The sequence below is a fragment of the Vicia villosa genome, unplaced genomic scaffold (genome assembly GCF_029867415.1).
Source record: "Vicia villosa cultivar HV-30 ecotype Madison, WI unplaced genomic scaffold, Vvil1.0 ctg.001544F_1_1, whole genome shotgun sequence".
Classification (NCBI taxonomy): Eukaryota; Viridiplantae; Streptophyta; class Magnoliopsida; order Fabales; family Fabaceae; genus Vicia; species Vicia villosa.
Window position 1 is genome coordinate 32,519 of NW_026705660.1, and position 17,026 is coordinate 49,544.

Sequence of the window (17,026 nt, forward strand, 5' to 3'; positions counted from 1 at the left end):
AACCACTTTTAAATATTCAGATATAATTGAATGATTATTAACCGGTTTAGTTATTAATGGTTTGGTTATCTATTCATATAATTCGGATATAATATAATTCGGATATAATTAAATGGTTATTAACCGGTTAAATTATTTTGGATTCGGTTATAATCCGATTATTATCCAAATCCAAATATTTTAATTCTGAAAATATTAAATTTTTTTTGAAAAAAAATATTTTTGGAAAAAATAATTTTTAAAACTGGAGTTTTTAAAAAAACCGGTTATATAATCATAAGCAAATTTAAAACCGGTTTTATAACCAGTTTTGATTAAAATGTGGTTATGGTTATAAATCCAAACCATTTAAATAATTTTAAAATGGTTATGGTTTGGTTTTTGAAAATAACCAACTATGCACACCCCTACCGAGAGTGTTCAACTAAGGCTCCTTGTTGACATTGAATGAATCAAAGCGATGCAAATAAGCTCAATTGGTTGGTCAATCTGAATTGATTGTGTCTTAAAGTTATCAACTATAGTAAATTATAGTATATAAGAAATGCTTTATATAGTTACACAAGATTCAACAGACCTTGTTTCTGCATCTTTAGATTCAACAGCAAGTGCATCATGCCATTCTTCAAACTAGGATAGTCTTCAGGATCAGTCAAAGAGTATGCGCGGCTTTTGGATTTACCTGTACATATTAGCGAATAAATATAAGAAATGATTTATTTAACCAACATGCTATCGGTAAATAAGAAGTTACCTTGTAATTAAAGTCCCTTGCTGTGTAGCAAGAGTTGCAAGTTTTAATATTCCTTCAGTATGTCCTAAAGAAAAATATAGAGGTAACAATCCACTCAAATCCATTGGATGTTTATAACACTTCTCAGCCATTTATTTCTAACAAGAAGAGATAATACAGTATGCAGCAAAAAATCAAACTTCAAGAATTGCCCTCGAATTCATTACTGATATGACAAGAATAAATAGACAACGTCTTAACCATGCACTAGAGTCAGCATCTAAAACTCGAGGAGATCTTTGAGAGTTTTGAAGGGGAGTGGAGAGTTGGAAAGGAATTGAGCAGAATATTGCTGCTGCCAGAATCTCATTACTGGCTCTCTTGAGAGTTCCAGCAGTAAGGTTAGAGGCGCCATCCTCATCGTGAAGAGGAGTGTCTCGGCTGAGCTCCGGTTCAGCAGCCTTTTTCTTTGATGGTGGAAAGTTATTATTAGCATCCTCCATTGAAGTAAGAACCTCTATTTCCCAAAGTTTCAGTACAACAAGAATAACATCAGAAAATACATTGTACATTCAAGTTCAACGTAACAGTAAACTAAGCCATATGGAGGATCATGTGTGTATCTATTAAAAATTCATAAACAATACCTGCTAATCTTCGACATCTTCTACAATAGAACCAAAATCCAGCCTTGCATCTCCTATACTTGGGCTGAGTAATTCCAGAATGGTTGTTATATGTTCACTTAGGGGATGAGATTGTTCCCCGGCAACAAATGTATTTAATTGATGATTGACATTAATCCAAGACCATCCTGATTCCTTTATGACTCCCTTTGACTTCATTAACTTTACAATTCAGTTTACATTTAAGCCAAAATCAAGTAACATGCTTAATGCTCTCGAGAAAGTTAGCAGAATTTAACTAGCCACCCCTCATTTTAGATCTGGCATTCCCTCAATTTTCATTCTTCCCAAAATACCCCATTCACTATTTACTCAATTTTTTAAACTTTTGGTAAAAAAATGTACCATTACTCAATACATTCAAAAAATGAAATTTCCGGTAGTCTAAGCAAATTTCCGATGGTGATTTTTGTCGTATACCGGAAATCATTCACATTCTACAAATTTTCTAAAGGTATCTCACGTACCGGAAATTTTGAAAATTTTCGGTAGAAAACTGTTACCGGAAATTTCAAATTTCCGGTGTACCAGAAATTTTAGTTAAATTCAAATTTTCGAAATGTATGCAGATGAGATTTTATATCTTTGTGGTCCTGAACCAACAACTTTAGCTTCTTCTAGGAATTCATGTACTGATCTGACGCAGTTCTTCATCAAAGATACCGTAAGTGTCCTCTTTAATTTACACACGAGTAGGCATACAATCATTGTTGTTGGTTTTGTTAGTTAAAGTTGAAACTCGATTGTCCACTGCCTCCAGTCACGAGTAGGCATACAATCATTACTGTAGTTTTTTTAATGCATTTATGTATGACATTTATTCTTTTTATATATTAAGTCGGTTCATTATTTCTCCGTGTATTTTATTCAAGTAAAAGTTAAACAAAAACAAAAAAAATTAAGTCCCAGCACTACCGGAAATTTGAAATTTCCGATTTTTTTGTTCGCACCAGAAATTTCAAATTTTTCGGTTTCATATAACGTGAATGACACCGAAAATTTGAAATATTCAGTACCGAAAATTTCAAATTTCTGATAAAGCACACTTTCCACGGTAAAAAAGTAAACCACGCATAATTTCTGGTACGGTATCGGAAATTTCAATGACTTTTTCGTAAATGTGCCAGAAATGGGGGGGGGGGGGTGCCAGGTATAAAATAAGGGGTGGCCGGTTAAATCCTCGAAAGTTAGCATAGGCCTTTTAATGATAATACTTTTGATAATGTATTGGAAATTCTTCTACTGGAAATGCTTCCAAAATACACATCTCTATCTACTTTGTCCATTTCTTAGATGAGGACTGAGCTCATCGCCTGTTCGGTGACCGAGAGATAGAGGAGCAAAGGTGCGTCCTCATTCGGTCGACTGAGGATTAGGGGTAATGTGAGGAATTCTTTGACTTTGGTGAAAGCATCCTCGCACTCGGCGGTCCATTCGAACTACTCTTTTTCCTAAGGTGACGAAGAAAAGGAAATCTTTATTTCCTGCACAGAAAAGGAAGCGAGACAAAGCGGCAAGGCATCCAGTAAGTTATTGTACTTCATTCACGTTCGTGCCACTCAGGCGCCATTAACTACGAACTCATGCCACCTGCTTGATGACGGTTTTGCCTTCATCTCGGCCTTGGTGTAAATTGTTGGTATCTTAACTTGGCCGGTGATCGAAGGGGTTGATGCCTGATCTTCTTTGGTGTCGATTTTGGATCTGTCAAGACCCTAAAGTCGAGCTAGAGGCCATGACACTCACTGATTCAAAGTTGTTGAAAGACATGCAGGTCTTGTCATTCAGGTAGCATCTGAGTCGATGCCATCAATCCAGGACGTCCTCGGATTGAAGCTCATTCCGAGGCGTCTGTTGGCGTCACTCTGTGGTGGCTCAGAAGTCGACACAATCGCTTGTTCGATTCTATATCAGAGTTTGATAGATCCAAGTGGCACAAATCTAAGATTTCGACTCTTTAAAACCTCAATTTGTTCGCTGGAGATCTCTTTGATGATCAGATCCGAGGATCGAACATAGAATCATGGAAATCGTAGGAATTAGAAGTTGATTCCCACATACGGCGCCATTGTTCCGTTGCGGAACCAAAAATGGTGATGATTGCGAAAACTTCGGTGGAGCGGAACTTCTGATGGATGACATTGATGTTTGCCATCACAGAGCTTATTGAACCAAAGGTATCGGGCTTGGTATGATGTTGTTAACCGATGTTTTCCATCACCGATACGGGTGACCTAAAAAAGATACCTACATGGTTAGCAATCCAACACTCAAGTCAGTTTAAGGTTTAAGATTGTTGGTAGTGAAAGTGGAGATTATAGATTATGTACCTCAGAATCCTTTATTAATGTATTTATACAATGGACCTAATGGAGTAGGCTAAATAATGGGCCTCATGCTATTGGGAATAGGCTAAAAATACATTAATTGGGTTTACTTACACATCCGTATTTTGAAATCTTGACAATATATATCATAGTGTAAGTTACACATTTAGATTGTACAATCATGATGTGTAAAATATAGTAAGTATGTTTTTTAGAGGATTTCTATTCCACCCTATGCTTTTCTAGTGCACCACGCGAAATTCCCTAAATGCCCATTAAAACCGGAAATATATACATTGCACCCAAAAACACACAACTATGGCCTTGGAATCCAAGCTCCAGGAAAGCAATAACGAACCAGAATCGCAACTACGGTGTCAACCAAAAATATATTTCCGGTTTGTGTTACGACTTAAAGGCGCGCTGCCTCTTCCCCTCCTTCATTTTAGAAACTCTTTTCAAATCACAAAAACAAAACACACCAAGCACCTATTTCCTCACAACCCCCACAGTTACAAAATCAAAGCATTTGCAAAAAAACCCGTCATAAATCGTCAAGTATAAGTTAACTCAAGTGTCAACCCCATTCAATCAAGAAAAATCATCAATTGTAAGTTGTTTTTGAGTTTTTTTAGAGTTTATGTACAATCTACTCAAATGTGTGATTTAGGTTTGAAATTGGGATTTTATTGAGTGTTTTCAATATTAGGTATCATTAGACAACTGTTGGAAGTCTCATTTTGATGATCAATGACATTTTGTTTAAGGTTATTTGGGGCTCTGCTTCGCCATTGATGAAGCTTGAAGTTGTACGTCGAACCGAAAATGCATTTTTGGTTTTCATTTTATGTTGAACAAAACCATAAATGCATTTCCGGTTTTAGTTTTTTTCTTTTTTCCCCTTCATTTTGAACATTGGTCCTTATGTTAACGCTGGTTTCGTACTTATAAAGGACTAATGGCTGAGAGACCATCTAGATTGAGGCACGGCTGGCTTGCCCAACATGATTTTGTGCATAGGGAAAGGAGTCAGGCATCCCAGCCTCCTGCTGCCTCTGGACAGGCCATATTGAATGCATCTACTACAGCCTCAGCCTCCAGTGTTTCTATTTCTACTCCAACTACATCATCCTCCCGCAGCAGGAGGGATTCTCCAATTCATCCGTCACCACCCCTGTTCTCCAGCAGACACACTTTCTCATCGACTGTGTTTGAGGCAGGAGAGACATCCGGTTCCAAGTCGACACCATCTGGTTCCCAGCCACAGCCTGTATCCTAGGTTCAGTCGACACCTGAGGCAGCACTTGATGGCCAACCAGCTGAGGCACATGAGGAGGCACTTGCTGGCCAGCCAGCTGAGGCACCTGAGGCTGCACCTGCTCGCCAGCCAGCTCAGGTGGCACCTGCGGTGCCTCAGGATTTTGGAGGAGGGCCATCTGATTTATTTCTTCTGCCTCTGTACCCGGACCATGTTGCTAGATGTCATACCCCAAAATTTGCCGGTCACATTTTCATACTCAAGCTCATCCAAGTATCAACAACTCAAAATTAGGGTTTTGTTTCTTTCCTAGAAAAATTAACTTCAGATACCTCAAGTGGACTTCATGGTCTCTCATATGATTCAAAGTATCCTCATGCCAAGTTTCAAGCCTTGATTCAAAAGATTGCTCACTCAATGACCCAAACGATCAATAATCGACTAACTGACCTAAAAGTCAAACTATGGTCAAAGTACAGTCAAAACTCCTGATTTTTTGTTAACAACCTCCTTTTGAAGTATCATTCACCATTTGATCAAGGATTGATCATGGTTCATTAAGGAAAAAAATCAGAAATCAACAAACTCAAAAGTTTCTAAATCAGGGTTTCATAGGAGAAAGTCAACCCAACTTTGACCAGCCATAACTTTCACATGGAACATCAAAAATTGCCCATCCAAAGCTCATTTTAAAGGAAATTGAATTCTCTACAACTTTGTCTCTCACGTGCCAGGTCCAAAAATTTCTCATTTGGGAGATATAAGTCAATACATTACAGGTCCTCCAAAAAAGTCAACGAAAACATCTTTTGGGTCAAAGCTCATAACTTGAGCATGGGATATTTAATTGAGATGAAAACAAAAGAATATTTTAGAGGACTCTATAAGCTTTCTAAAAAGTCATAGAACACCTTCATATCACAAAAATTGGAGTTATGAATTGACGAAGTCGAGCAAATTTCAAGAAATCCACAAAGAACCAATTGAGCAAAATGGACTTTTGGATAAATGGGCCTAAGTTTGAATTTATAAAAATGATCATGAGTGTATTAGAAGCCCATAATTCCATTCTTCATTTTTTTTCTTATTTATTTTATTATATTGAATTTTTATTCATAAAAAGTCAATATAACCTAAATAAATAGTGAGAATAATTAAAGATTGGAACAAGATTCCATTTCTATCAAATATGGAGAAATATATTTAAGAAAAATCAAGGAAAATTCGTGGAGAGAGAAAAAGATTTAATTGGAATGTGATTGAATAAAAAATAGAAGGTTTTTACATGTACTTTCAATCAAATTTCCATGGGCCAATATATGTGATCTCCTTCCAATTTTGTTGACCTAATAGACTCCTATATATACAAAACATGCTCAGAATTTTAGGGGACGAAAAAGTGACAAGGGGGAGGGAGCCAAAGAACTAGGGTTTTCATAAAAAATGTTCAAACAAGTTTGCATCCTAAATCTTCAAGTGGCAGCCTTCCATGGTCGTCTCTAAACGTCCATTCATCTCCTTAAACCTCCCAGGGGTTGTTCCAAGTCCTCACGCGACCGGAGCATGCCCAGAATCATCGCTAGAAGCTTGCACCATTCTTGGTAAAAGTTGGAAACCTCAAACCGTCGATTCACTCATTATCAGTTATGTTTGCGCATTCATACATGTACATGATGTTATTTAGAGTTGATTTGACGTATTTGTTTTGAGCTTTAACGCAGGTTTGTCGCTTTGCCATTGTTAGGGCAAAGCTTCTTTTGTTCCTCGTATCAGTAGTTGCAAGCACTTTCAGGGCAAATAGATATAACCATTGAACTCACAGCACCTGAATTAGGTGGTCTGGGTATTTTTTATTAGTGCAGGCATTGTATTTCGCATGTTGCAAAGTTGAAGAGTTAACAATGGCGGGTGGCGGCTAAATCCGCAGGTAATTTCATGGGTAAGTCCGCAACAATTTTCGCAGGTATAGTTAGAGAAGAAGATGAACAGTCCCACAATCTTGAATAGGCACGCGTGTTGTTGTGTTGGTCGTTGATCAACAAAGATAAGTTTCTCTTCCCTTCTCTCATTCGCCAGTCAGCATACAAGTGGGCCCGGTCTGACTGTTCCCATTTAACTAGTGATTTTGTATTTATTATCTTCTTGCTAATCCACTAACAGTTCATAGCGCTTAGTACAATGGTTGGAGAGGTGGATCTATGATCAAGGGGACGTTGGATCGATCCCCATTGTCCAACAATTTATTTTTCCTTTTGCTTGTTTGTACTTGTCCATATATCCAGCGCGTACAGTCAATGCAGGTTCATGGTGCACCTGCGCTTATCAGCCATAAGATCTCCATCCACGCAAATCCAAGGGTCCTGGAGACGCTGCCTCACCATACACCCTCATAGACCAGCAACACAAGATCCAGAGCTAAGTCACTTTTAATTTTATTAATTTCTAATTACATAGCTTTTGTTTTTGTTTTCCTCTTTTCTTTTTAATATTTTTCTAAATCCCTTTTAATGTTTAATAAAATTAATATTTTTTATGTGATTATTTATTTTATTTATTTTAATCGAAAACTCGATTTTTCCATAATTTTATTAATTGTTTTTAAACCATAAAAATTATTATTTTTGCATGTGTTTTTAATCAATTGAATTTTTTTAGTTGGTTAACCTCGATTTATTTATAAGCCTTAGGATTGGTAGGTGTTATCCTCTAATGCATCTTTTAGCCTTACAAACCTTGTAGGTCACAATAAGTTTTCTTAACAAACCCTTTAGGGTTTGTAAACTTTTAGGGTTTGTAATCAATTAGGGTTTAGATCAGTCAATGCACTAACCTTTTTCTTTCTTTGTTCAAAATTTTCAGGATTAATCAAGATTCTCCGATTACGCGCCTTCAATCAAAAAGCTAAGTTTCTGGCTCCTTTTTTGTTTAAATATTATTTTAATTTTTATTTTGCCTTGTAATATAAGTTAGGATTTATTTTCAAATGTCGATGAATCTCTCCTACACTCACTGCTATTTATTTTCTATTATTTTCTCAGATGATCAGAGTCAATCAAAGATTCAGAGAAGATCAAGGCAAAGAAGATGTGGAAATTAATTTTTCCCTTTTATTTCTGTGACCCTATAAGGGTTTTCTATTGTCTTTTAATTTCCCCCATCCCCGCAGGTGTTTATTGTAATAGCGTAGGACATTTATTTTCTGCCTTTAATTTCTGCCATTTTAACTGCGTGGTTAGTAATCTTAGGGAGTGCAAGCCTTTAACAGAATTAGAATAACTAATTACAAGATAATATATATGAATTTAATCACATGATTGTGCCACACACACACCTTTAGGGTAACCCCTCTTGTTGCCTTATTGTTGCCTTATTACTGTTGCCTGTTGCCTCTAAATTGTACTAAATAGTCAAGTCCCTCGGTTCCGAGGATACCTAAAGCAAAGTTGCCTTCAAAGTTATTGAAACTCCCTCGATGTTGCCTTATAAAGACGATTGTCCCAATTGCTAAGGTATCTTCGCATGATGCCTAAAAAGATTATATGACTATTATATCCTTCCCTTAGACTACCTGCCTTCTTTATGGCAAGGGACAGTCTTATGGCGAACGATTATACTCGATGACCCTTTCACATCCAATTGAAAGACTTCCTTCCCTCTCATGGTATGGATAGATCCTTTCGCCCGAAAGACTTAAAGAACAAGAAAGACGAACTTAGGGTAGTTAGTTCTTAATTGCTTGCTCCATTCAAATAAAAATCAAATGCTTTTAACACTTCTCTTTTCCAAATCAATTCAAAACAAGGCTACGCATATTTACAAGCTAAAGTCCTTAACGAATCTTTACTATTCACACACGACACTTCAAACTTTTCAAACAAACAAGTGAGCTAAGCAATTAAGAGCCCATGGATAACCATGGATGCAAAGGGTGCTTTACACCTTCCCTTTGTATAACTTACCCCCCAAACTCAAAATCTTTAAAAGGTCTTTCCTGTTCTTTTAGCCTTTCCAAATTGGATAAAATAAAAGTCGGTGGCGACTCTTGCTTAACCGCGACATTTCGATAAAAAAGTCAGTTCACCGTATTACACTAGATATATATGGGATTGAGAGGTAAACATTTGATTGTTCCTACTATTACATTTTTATTTTTGTTGATGAATTTTGTGGATATGTGTTGAATGAATTTTGTCAAACGATTTTTGCAGGAATGGGAACCGCTTAAGGTCATTAATCATGGGTGGAAGATCACTAAACTCATACCCCCTGTTGAGCCATAGTTTGATGAGCTGTTGCAGACTACAGGGTTGAAAGATTTGACCAAGTGTGGATACAACGTCGTTAATTGGGGTATGATTAACACTTTTATTGAGAGGTGGCACCATGAGACGTAGGCGTTCCATCTACCACATGGTGAGATGACGATCACACTCGACGACGTCGTGTGTCTGTTGCATCTTATGATCAGAGAGACATTTTTAGACCATGATAGGATTGACAAAGAGGAGGCATTGGATATGTTGGTAGAAAAGTTAGGAGTTACCCCTGAGAGTGCCATGGCTGAGATTGATAAAACCTGTGGTAACCACGTCAGATATAGTTATCTAAAGAGGGTGTTCACAGATGAGATAAGGCGTGCATGGGAGGCTGATGGTGATCTTGAGCAGGTTACACTTCACCGGAGGTTTGCTATGAGAGCATACCTTTTGTATCTTGTTGGTACACAGATTTTTGTGGACACTAGTGTCACTTACACATATATCATGTACATGCGGTACTTTGATGATTTTGAGACGATCCACCAGTGGAACTGGGGGGCTGCTCAGTTGGCTTACTTGTATACGAAGTTGTCTGAAGGAATTACGTGGAATACGAGGCAGATGACCAGCATCATGTCACTCCTGACAGTATAATTTCTTGCTCTTTGTGGCTTTTTGTTAATTATTGTGATTCCGCAACTAACTTTTTAATTTTGTAATTTCGAGGATGGATCCTACATCATTTCCCTCGCATCTCGGGTTGCTCACTTGCTACGGGTTATACTAAAGATAAGCCGCGTGCCACTGCATACGACCCGCTCCGAGGGAACCTGAGCAACAGCCTGAGCAACAACCTGTAAAGCAGCAACAATCACATCATCGTTTCTTCCAGTCATTTCTCTGTTTCACAACATTACAGAAAACAATGGTTAAAAGAACATATAAACAGTATTCAACTGTCACACCATACTACCGACTCGACAACCTGGTCGGAATGACCGACCTGCTCTGATACCACTTATGTAACACCCTAAATTTCCCGACGAATATTTAATTAAATCAGAGTAATTTTTCACAATAAAATCAACATGTATTTAGGATGCCACATTCTCAGCACAACAGAATTTGCTCATAACATATACATATAGGATACATAACACCTTTTACGGATAAACCAAACAAACTTCATAAACTTCAACTTCAACTTTATTAAGCAGCAGAATAAGAATCCATACTTGTTATAAAAGTAATTTCTCATCCAACATAAAAATGAATTTATTCAATTTAACCAGGAGTTCCTAAGACTCCAAACCAATCACCAAAACAACAAAAATATAAACAAGCGTTCACCCCCCCCGGTGTTACGTATCATAGCACGATGCCAACTCGAAAATAAAAATGAAGAGCAACCTCTTCTTGAACTCTGTAGCCTCAGACTACCCATGGCTATCTACATGATGTCGTATAAAGCATCATTCCTACAGAAGGGTGAAATATCACAACAATATAAAAGAAGATATAATAATAAGTATACAATGAATATTTCATGCATAGATATTCAATTCACATCTCACACCTTCACACCATCAACAATAATTATGTCACACATAGACAATAACATAAAACATCCATCATACTAATAACAATGCAATGCAACGAGACTGACTCACTGACTCGATGCATGTGGTACCATTTATGAACAATTTGGTTCACACTACTCCCGAGTCCCCATCATAGGACCAAAGTCTTCACCAATTTTGTGAACAATTTGGTTCACACTACTCCCAAATCCCCATCATAGGACAATAGTCTTCACCAACAGGGCATAAGCCCCCACCATAAATGCATGCAACAACAATAATACATTGATATTCATATCCATCAATGCAACACGCCGTTACAGGCCACCAACAACTCATACATGCAGTATGCAATCAACATCAATCATGCAACATCACACAACATCACCACACATAATTCCACGCCACGTCTCATACATACAAGACCAATTTCATACAAAGAAAAGTCATAAGCCCCCAGCAAAAAAACATCGACTGTATTAAAAAGAGATTTATATGATAGAAAATATTGTTAGCTTCTCGTAGGTTCAAACGATGCGTCAAACAGACACCCGAGTAAAAAGTAATTGATTTTCAAAGTTTTAGAAAAAATTTATTCAATACAGTGGTGGCTGGTTACCTCCAGACTGGTAATCAGTGACGCCCATGTAACCAAAAATCGTTTCGCCTCTGTTTTCTATGTACCCGGTTACCCTGAAAGTGGTAACCAGTTACACCCCTCAAGTCTGGCCTTTCCACGCTATTTTACCACGTGGTAACTGATTACCCTCATACTGGTAACCAGTTACACCTGCACCAGTACCAAAAATTCTGCAATTTTTCTAATTACAAATCCCACACTTCTCAAACCCCAAAACCCCAATTTTGCAACCAAAACATGCTTTCTCAATATCAACAATTATGCATAGATATTATACAACATTTCTATACATTTTACATGATTAATTGGATCAATTCAAACACATTGCATCAACAAATCATCATTTATTCCAATCTCAAAAGAGAACAATTATGAACAAGAACACACAATGACAACCATGGCACTCCAAACCCTACATACCCATCATTATATCATCCCTTAGAAAGTTGGAACCCCACCCTTACCTCAATCGACGTTCTTGATGGACACTCGATGAAGGTTCCATGACTCTAACCTTTTCTCTCTTCCTTGTTTCTCTTTTCCCCAAATGCGTTCTTTTTTTCTTTCTCTTCTCTCGTTTCTACGATCGTCTTGAACAAAAACTATTATTCTCTTCCATTGTTTTGACTAATCTAACCCTTAGACCCCTATTCTCATATTCCCAATATGCCATTCCTTCCTCATAATACTAAAAACAGTTATTTAATTATTAAAACTATAATTATTAATCTAATGTTTTGATTTATTAATAATAATAAAAATAATTATCTCCCATTCACCCTTATGTTTCTACACTTTTAGTCATACTCCCCAATACCTTAACTCATATAATTTCTAAGGTAACTACCTTCCATCAAAGGCATAACAACTCATCAATATATTCACCAACTCGTGCGAATGCACAACATCACATGATTAATTTATTAAAAACAATTAAATAAAATCGGGGTGTTGCAATCATTGTCTGGTTCTCATTCTTTATGGTTGGAATCTTCTATAAAAATCCCTTATTGGTAATTGACTAATTCTTTAATAATGGACCAATCAAATTAGGTCTTTTGTACACTTGGCATCAACTTCTTAATACAATTCTCATTGACCAATGAAACCCAAAAAATTTGCAATAGTTTCCCTCTCTCTTTCCTTTTTTAAAACGTAACATCTACTCTCTCTTTCACTTGTCTCTCTTTCTCGTCTACTCGTTTTCTCTCTCCTCTTTCACTTCTCTGTTACTCCTTCAAACCCTAACGCCGCCGAATTCGCTGAGTGTGGTTTCATGGAAGGTTGTAGCCGGCGAGTTTGGTGGTCGGATTCGTTGAGTGTAAGCCAGAATCAGTTCAGTGGTGAGCGACGGTCGGAAAAACACACGGTGGTAATGAGTTGTGTTCTTGAATGTGTCTCATAGTTGCCCAATATTTTGGATCATTCAATTTTGAGGAGGGAGAAGCGATTGATGATGCGTATCAACATATGTATTCGTTGGATCTGAGATTTAGTTGGGGTATTCATGTTGTTCAGAAGGTGAAGTTGTTAGCCATCTTTGATTTTTCTTCCACAAAATTCGTTTTGTTTTTCTTTTCATCTCTGCAGTGATGATAACTTCTTTGTCTGCAGAATTTGTTTGATAATAATAATCGCTTTGAATTGCAGAATATGTGAGCTGAATAATTTGAGCTGAATAATGTGTGATTTTGATTCAGTTTTTGTGAAGATGAAATGACGCAAAGTGTAAATTATGTGTTTCAGTATGAACGCCAATTATCCTTTTTTCATTGTCAATTCAGGAACATCATGTAAAATATGTTATGGATCTGGAGGAATATCTGGTTTTTGTTGAAGCGTTATAGCAGCAAGCAACAAAAGTATTGTGGTATTTCTTTACCGGGTGATATAGGTTATATCGTATCGTCTCCACAGGGATTAGTTCGAGGGAAAGAACGCCATTCAAAAGTTAATGTGTTTCTGAGCTTGGGTTTAAATGGGTAAAGCATAAAAACGGAAATGTAAATATCAACAAAAAGAATTCATTCTTCGGAAAAGAGACTTATCAATCATTGCATATAATCTACTTCTCACAAACTTAAACTTATCGACTAGTTATACTCAACCTACAATACTCCTCAATATTATTAAGCATCGCTCACACCCTAAGTCATTTCTAACCTAAAGTATAGAGGACTACCATATCATCTCGGTGACGATCTCTCAACCAACCAAAACAACACAGCATACATCCGTATTACTCGTATCGACGATTTCTCAACCGACACAACCAACACGGAAGCATTAAGCTTCGACACCCATAAAGATTGTTAGCTCTAAATCTATCTCTAGATTCCAGAAACTAACAAATAATCATCCTATATAAGGATTCGAGCAGTATATGTCTATAACAACCCAAACCCCGAGCACAGAGCAAAAATCTAAGACAATCACCAACACAGATTTGTAAAGCAAGCTTTATATAATGCCATAGGCGACATATATACATGAGTTCAAAGTAAATATACAAACAAAACCCAACTAAGAACTAAGAGATAATACACAAAGAGGAAGAAAAATGAACCAAAAATCTCCCGGTTTGTCAGCGTCGATCGATGATAAATCCACTCCGGATCATCCGTATGCAAGCTCCGAAGTTGTTTTCTAAGCTCTAACATCCACAAAATGAAGGTTGATGGAGCTGGGAGCAAAAATTCCAAAAACATTAGCTAAAAATGTGTATTTTGCCCCTTTTAACACATTTCTGCCCAGCAAGATTCGTCGGGCAAGCCTGTCATTCGTCGAGTGAATCACACCAGTAACGACCTGCAGAATTTTCTGCACTGTTTTGGCCATAACTTGAGCACCATAACTCCGATTTGCGCACGGTTCGAAGCGTTAGAAAGCTTATTCAATTTCTCATCTAATAATGACAAAATATCAACCAAATTGATGATTTATTATTATTTGATTTTGATATTTATTTGTTGATGCGTTAGCTCCGTTGCTCAAAATCGCGCGTTTGAAGTCGTATCTTCGACACTTTATTGCTCATGCTCCAAAAGCGGCTCAATACTTATCGAATGCTGCTCGGAAACTCGAAACTGTATATGCAATGAATTCAATGAAGTTCCCGTGTTTTATAGATCTCGTCACTCTACTTGAACCAATGTAAGTATATCATGATATTCTTAGTATAACCATTGTTTGATATCTATTAATTTAGTACTTATTAACAGGATGGGAGTTGTTTATCAAGGTTAGCTGATCAATGGGAATCATGTTCCTATTAAGAAGCTTCTAAATAATTTGTGAGTATCACCACTACTTAATTTTCTATTCTGAAATCTTTTTAATAATTTATATAGCTTCATGTTTTATTCGCATGTTTGCAAGTAGTTAGATTATAATACTATTTACGCTCATCGTGCAGTGGACAATGCTTATATCAACTTATGAAGTGTATCTGCAGCCTTATGTCATGTGCAATGTGGTTCATGTTGGAGACTCCTTAAATCATAGGGATGGAGGGACTGCAGGGGTCAGCAGTCCTGCATAATCAAAGCTTGGATTTAGCTTATATTTTAGATATCAAAACCATCAAGTTGTTGGTGCAAGTCCTATACCATTTTTGTGTTGCACAACCATACCTTCAGATATCATGCCATTTTTGTTTATCTTCTTTTTCAGACAAAATTCAGACTGCTAAAACAAATGATGATTTAATTGTTTGGTTATGCTATGTAGTTAACCGTGAAATTATGCTTCCACGTTAATACGACATTGGAACATCTGTCTGCAGAAGAATTCGCCACATCAAATGAATACTCAGTGAAAGAGGTATATAAGATGTTGGATCACGATTTTAACAAGTTTGCCACCGAAGAAATTACCGGGTCGAGTCGCGGATCAGTACGCTTTCTTTAAGACGTTTCGCGGTACTGCCCAAATTATGCAAAGCAGCTCTTAATAACCACGACGCCTCCAGGATAAAACAGCCCAGTTCTATACTATACGATTACTACTTGCACGGTAGATAATCGGTCTAGAAATACACCCTCAGATGGTACTAAGACCATTCAATATGGTATACATACCATCTTAGTATATGGTATAACAACCAGTCGTAGTAATTTCTCAAAACAAAATTTCAATAATTCTCTAAAGAGAATCCAAGAAAAAATTATACTTATAATTTCTCAACTCAAATGAGGAGAAATTAACATTATTCTCTAAGGAGAATTCAAGAAAGTACTCGGAAAATTCAACGAGTAGAAAGAAAGGGGGAGAAGTTGGCGCTTCGACAATTCGAAAGACGCAGAGTTATGAGAGTGAGGAAGAAAAAACTCAAAATAAGTTTTTTGGTATATTTTGAAATGAAACAAGTGACTTCCTTATATAATGAAGTAAACTAGCCAAGATTTCTAATCTAAGCAATGTGGGACTAAGGAGTTTTTTCAACTAATATACAATGCGGGACTTGACTTAATAAACTTTTTCAATTCATCTCACTATATTGGAATATATGCATAATGTTCCAACAATCCCCCACTTGAATTTAAAATAGTGTTTCAGAAATAACGTCAAACGTTTCTAAGATTGTGCATAAGCAGAGGTGTCTACGACTTGAACCTTTGCGTAGCAAGTAGGATTCCGATTCAACAAGAGTGACACTATTGTCTTGAACTCTATCTCAGACATCAGACCCGCACACAACCTTTTCTTAAGGTGTATTCTTAATAGCCCGTGCTTTTAATGGCCCTGCACGTGTATCCCGGTTTAGTGAAGGCTCTAGGAATTCTGCCTCGAAATTCCATAAGAACTGGCCTCAGTTCCACAATCACATAGGTGAGTCTATCAAGAGTACTCCTGTAGTCTAGGTACTCCCTCATACAGAGTATAGATCTCATTAAGAGTTTCTATTATCTCATCCTCTTATTACTTCAGGATTCATGCTTTTATTTACTCTAGCATGATCGCCTCATATTACTCACAACTTGTTATTACCCATTGAACCTATTTCTTGGGATCTCCAGTAATTTAGGTCGGGTTACCATCATGTGCAACTCATTTCTGTATAGGCATTAGTCCCATCTTTTTAGATGTATTATGGACTTTCTCTCTAGCTAATCCTTTCGTCAAAGGATCTGCTAAGTTTTCATCAGTGCGTACATGATCCACTCTTACAGCTCCTTTAGAGATACAATCTCTAAAGGCGTTGTGCTTTCTTCTTATTTGACGTCTTTTACCATTATAACAATGGTTCTCAATTTTAGCAATAGCCGCGGTACTATCGCAGTGGATCAACACAACTGACATAGGTTTTTTCCATAAGGGAATCTCAGCTAGCAAGCATCTTAACCAACTTGCTTCTTCACTAGCATTTGCTAATGCTATCATTTCAGACTTCATCGTGGACTGAGCCAGGATAGTCTGTTTCTTTAATTTCCAAGATACAGCTCCTCCAACTATGTTGAATACATATCCACTAGTAGCTTTGGAATCACCTGACAAGGTATTCCAATCTGCATCACTGTATCCTTCAAGTACAACAGGAAATT

The 17,026-nt window shown here is 37.0% G+C and overlaps 1 protein-coding gene across 1 annotated transcript; it reads left to right on the top strand.

Annotated features, from left to right (window-relative positions):
* The first annotated feature begins 9,422 nt into the window (after window positions 1–9,422).
* LOC131635779 (protein MAIN-LIKE 1-like) lies at window positions 9,423–9,917 on the top strand. Its single transcript, XM_058906422.1, has one exon. It carries the CDS (start codon window positions 9,423–9,425, stop codon window positions 9,915–9,917), a length of 495 nt encoding a protein of 164 aa, XP_058762405.1.
* The last annotated feature ends 7,109 nt before the right edge of the window (window positions 9,918–17,026 follow it).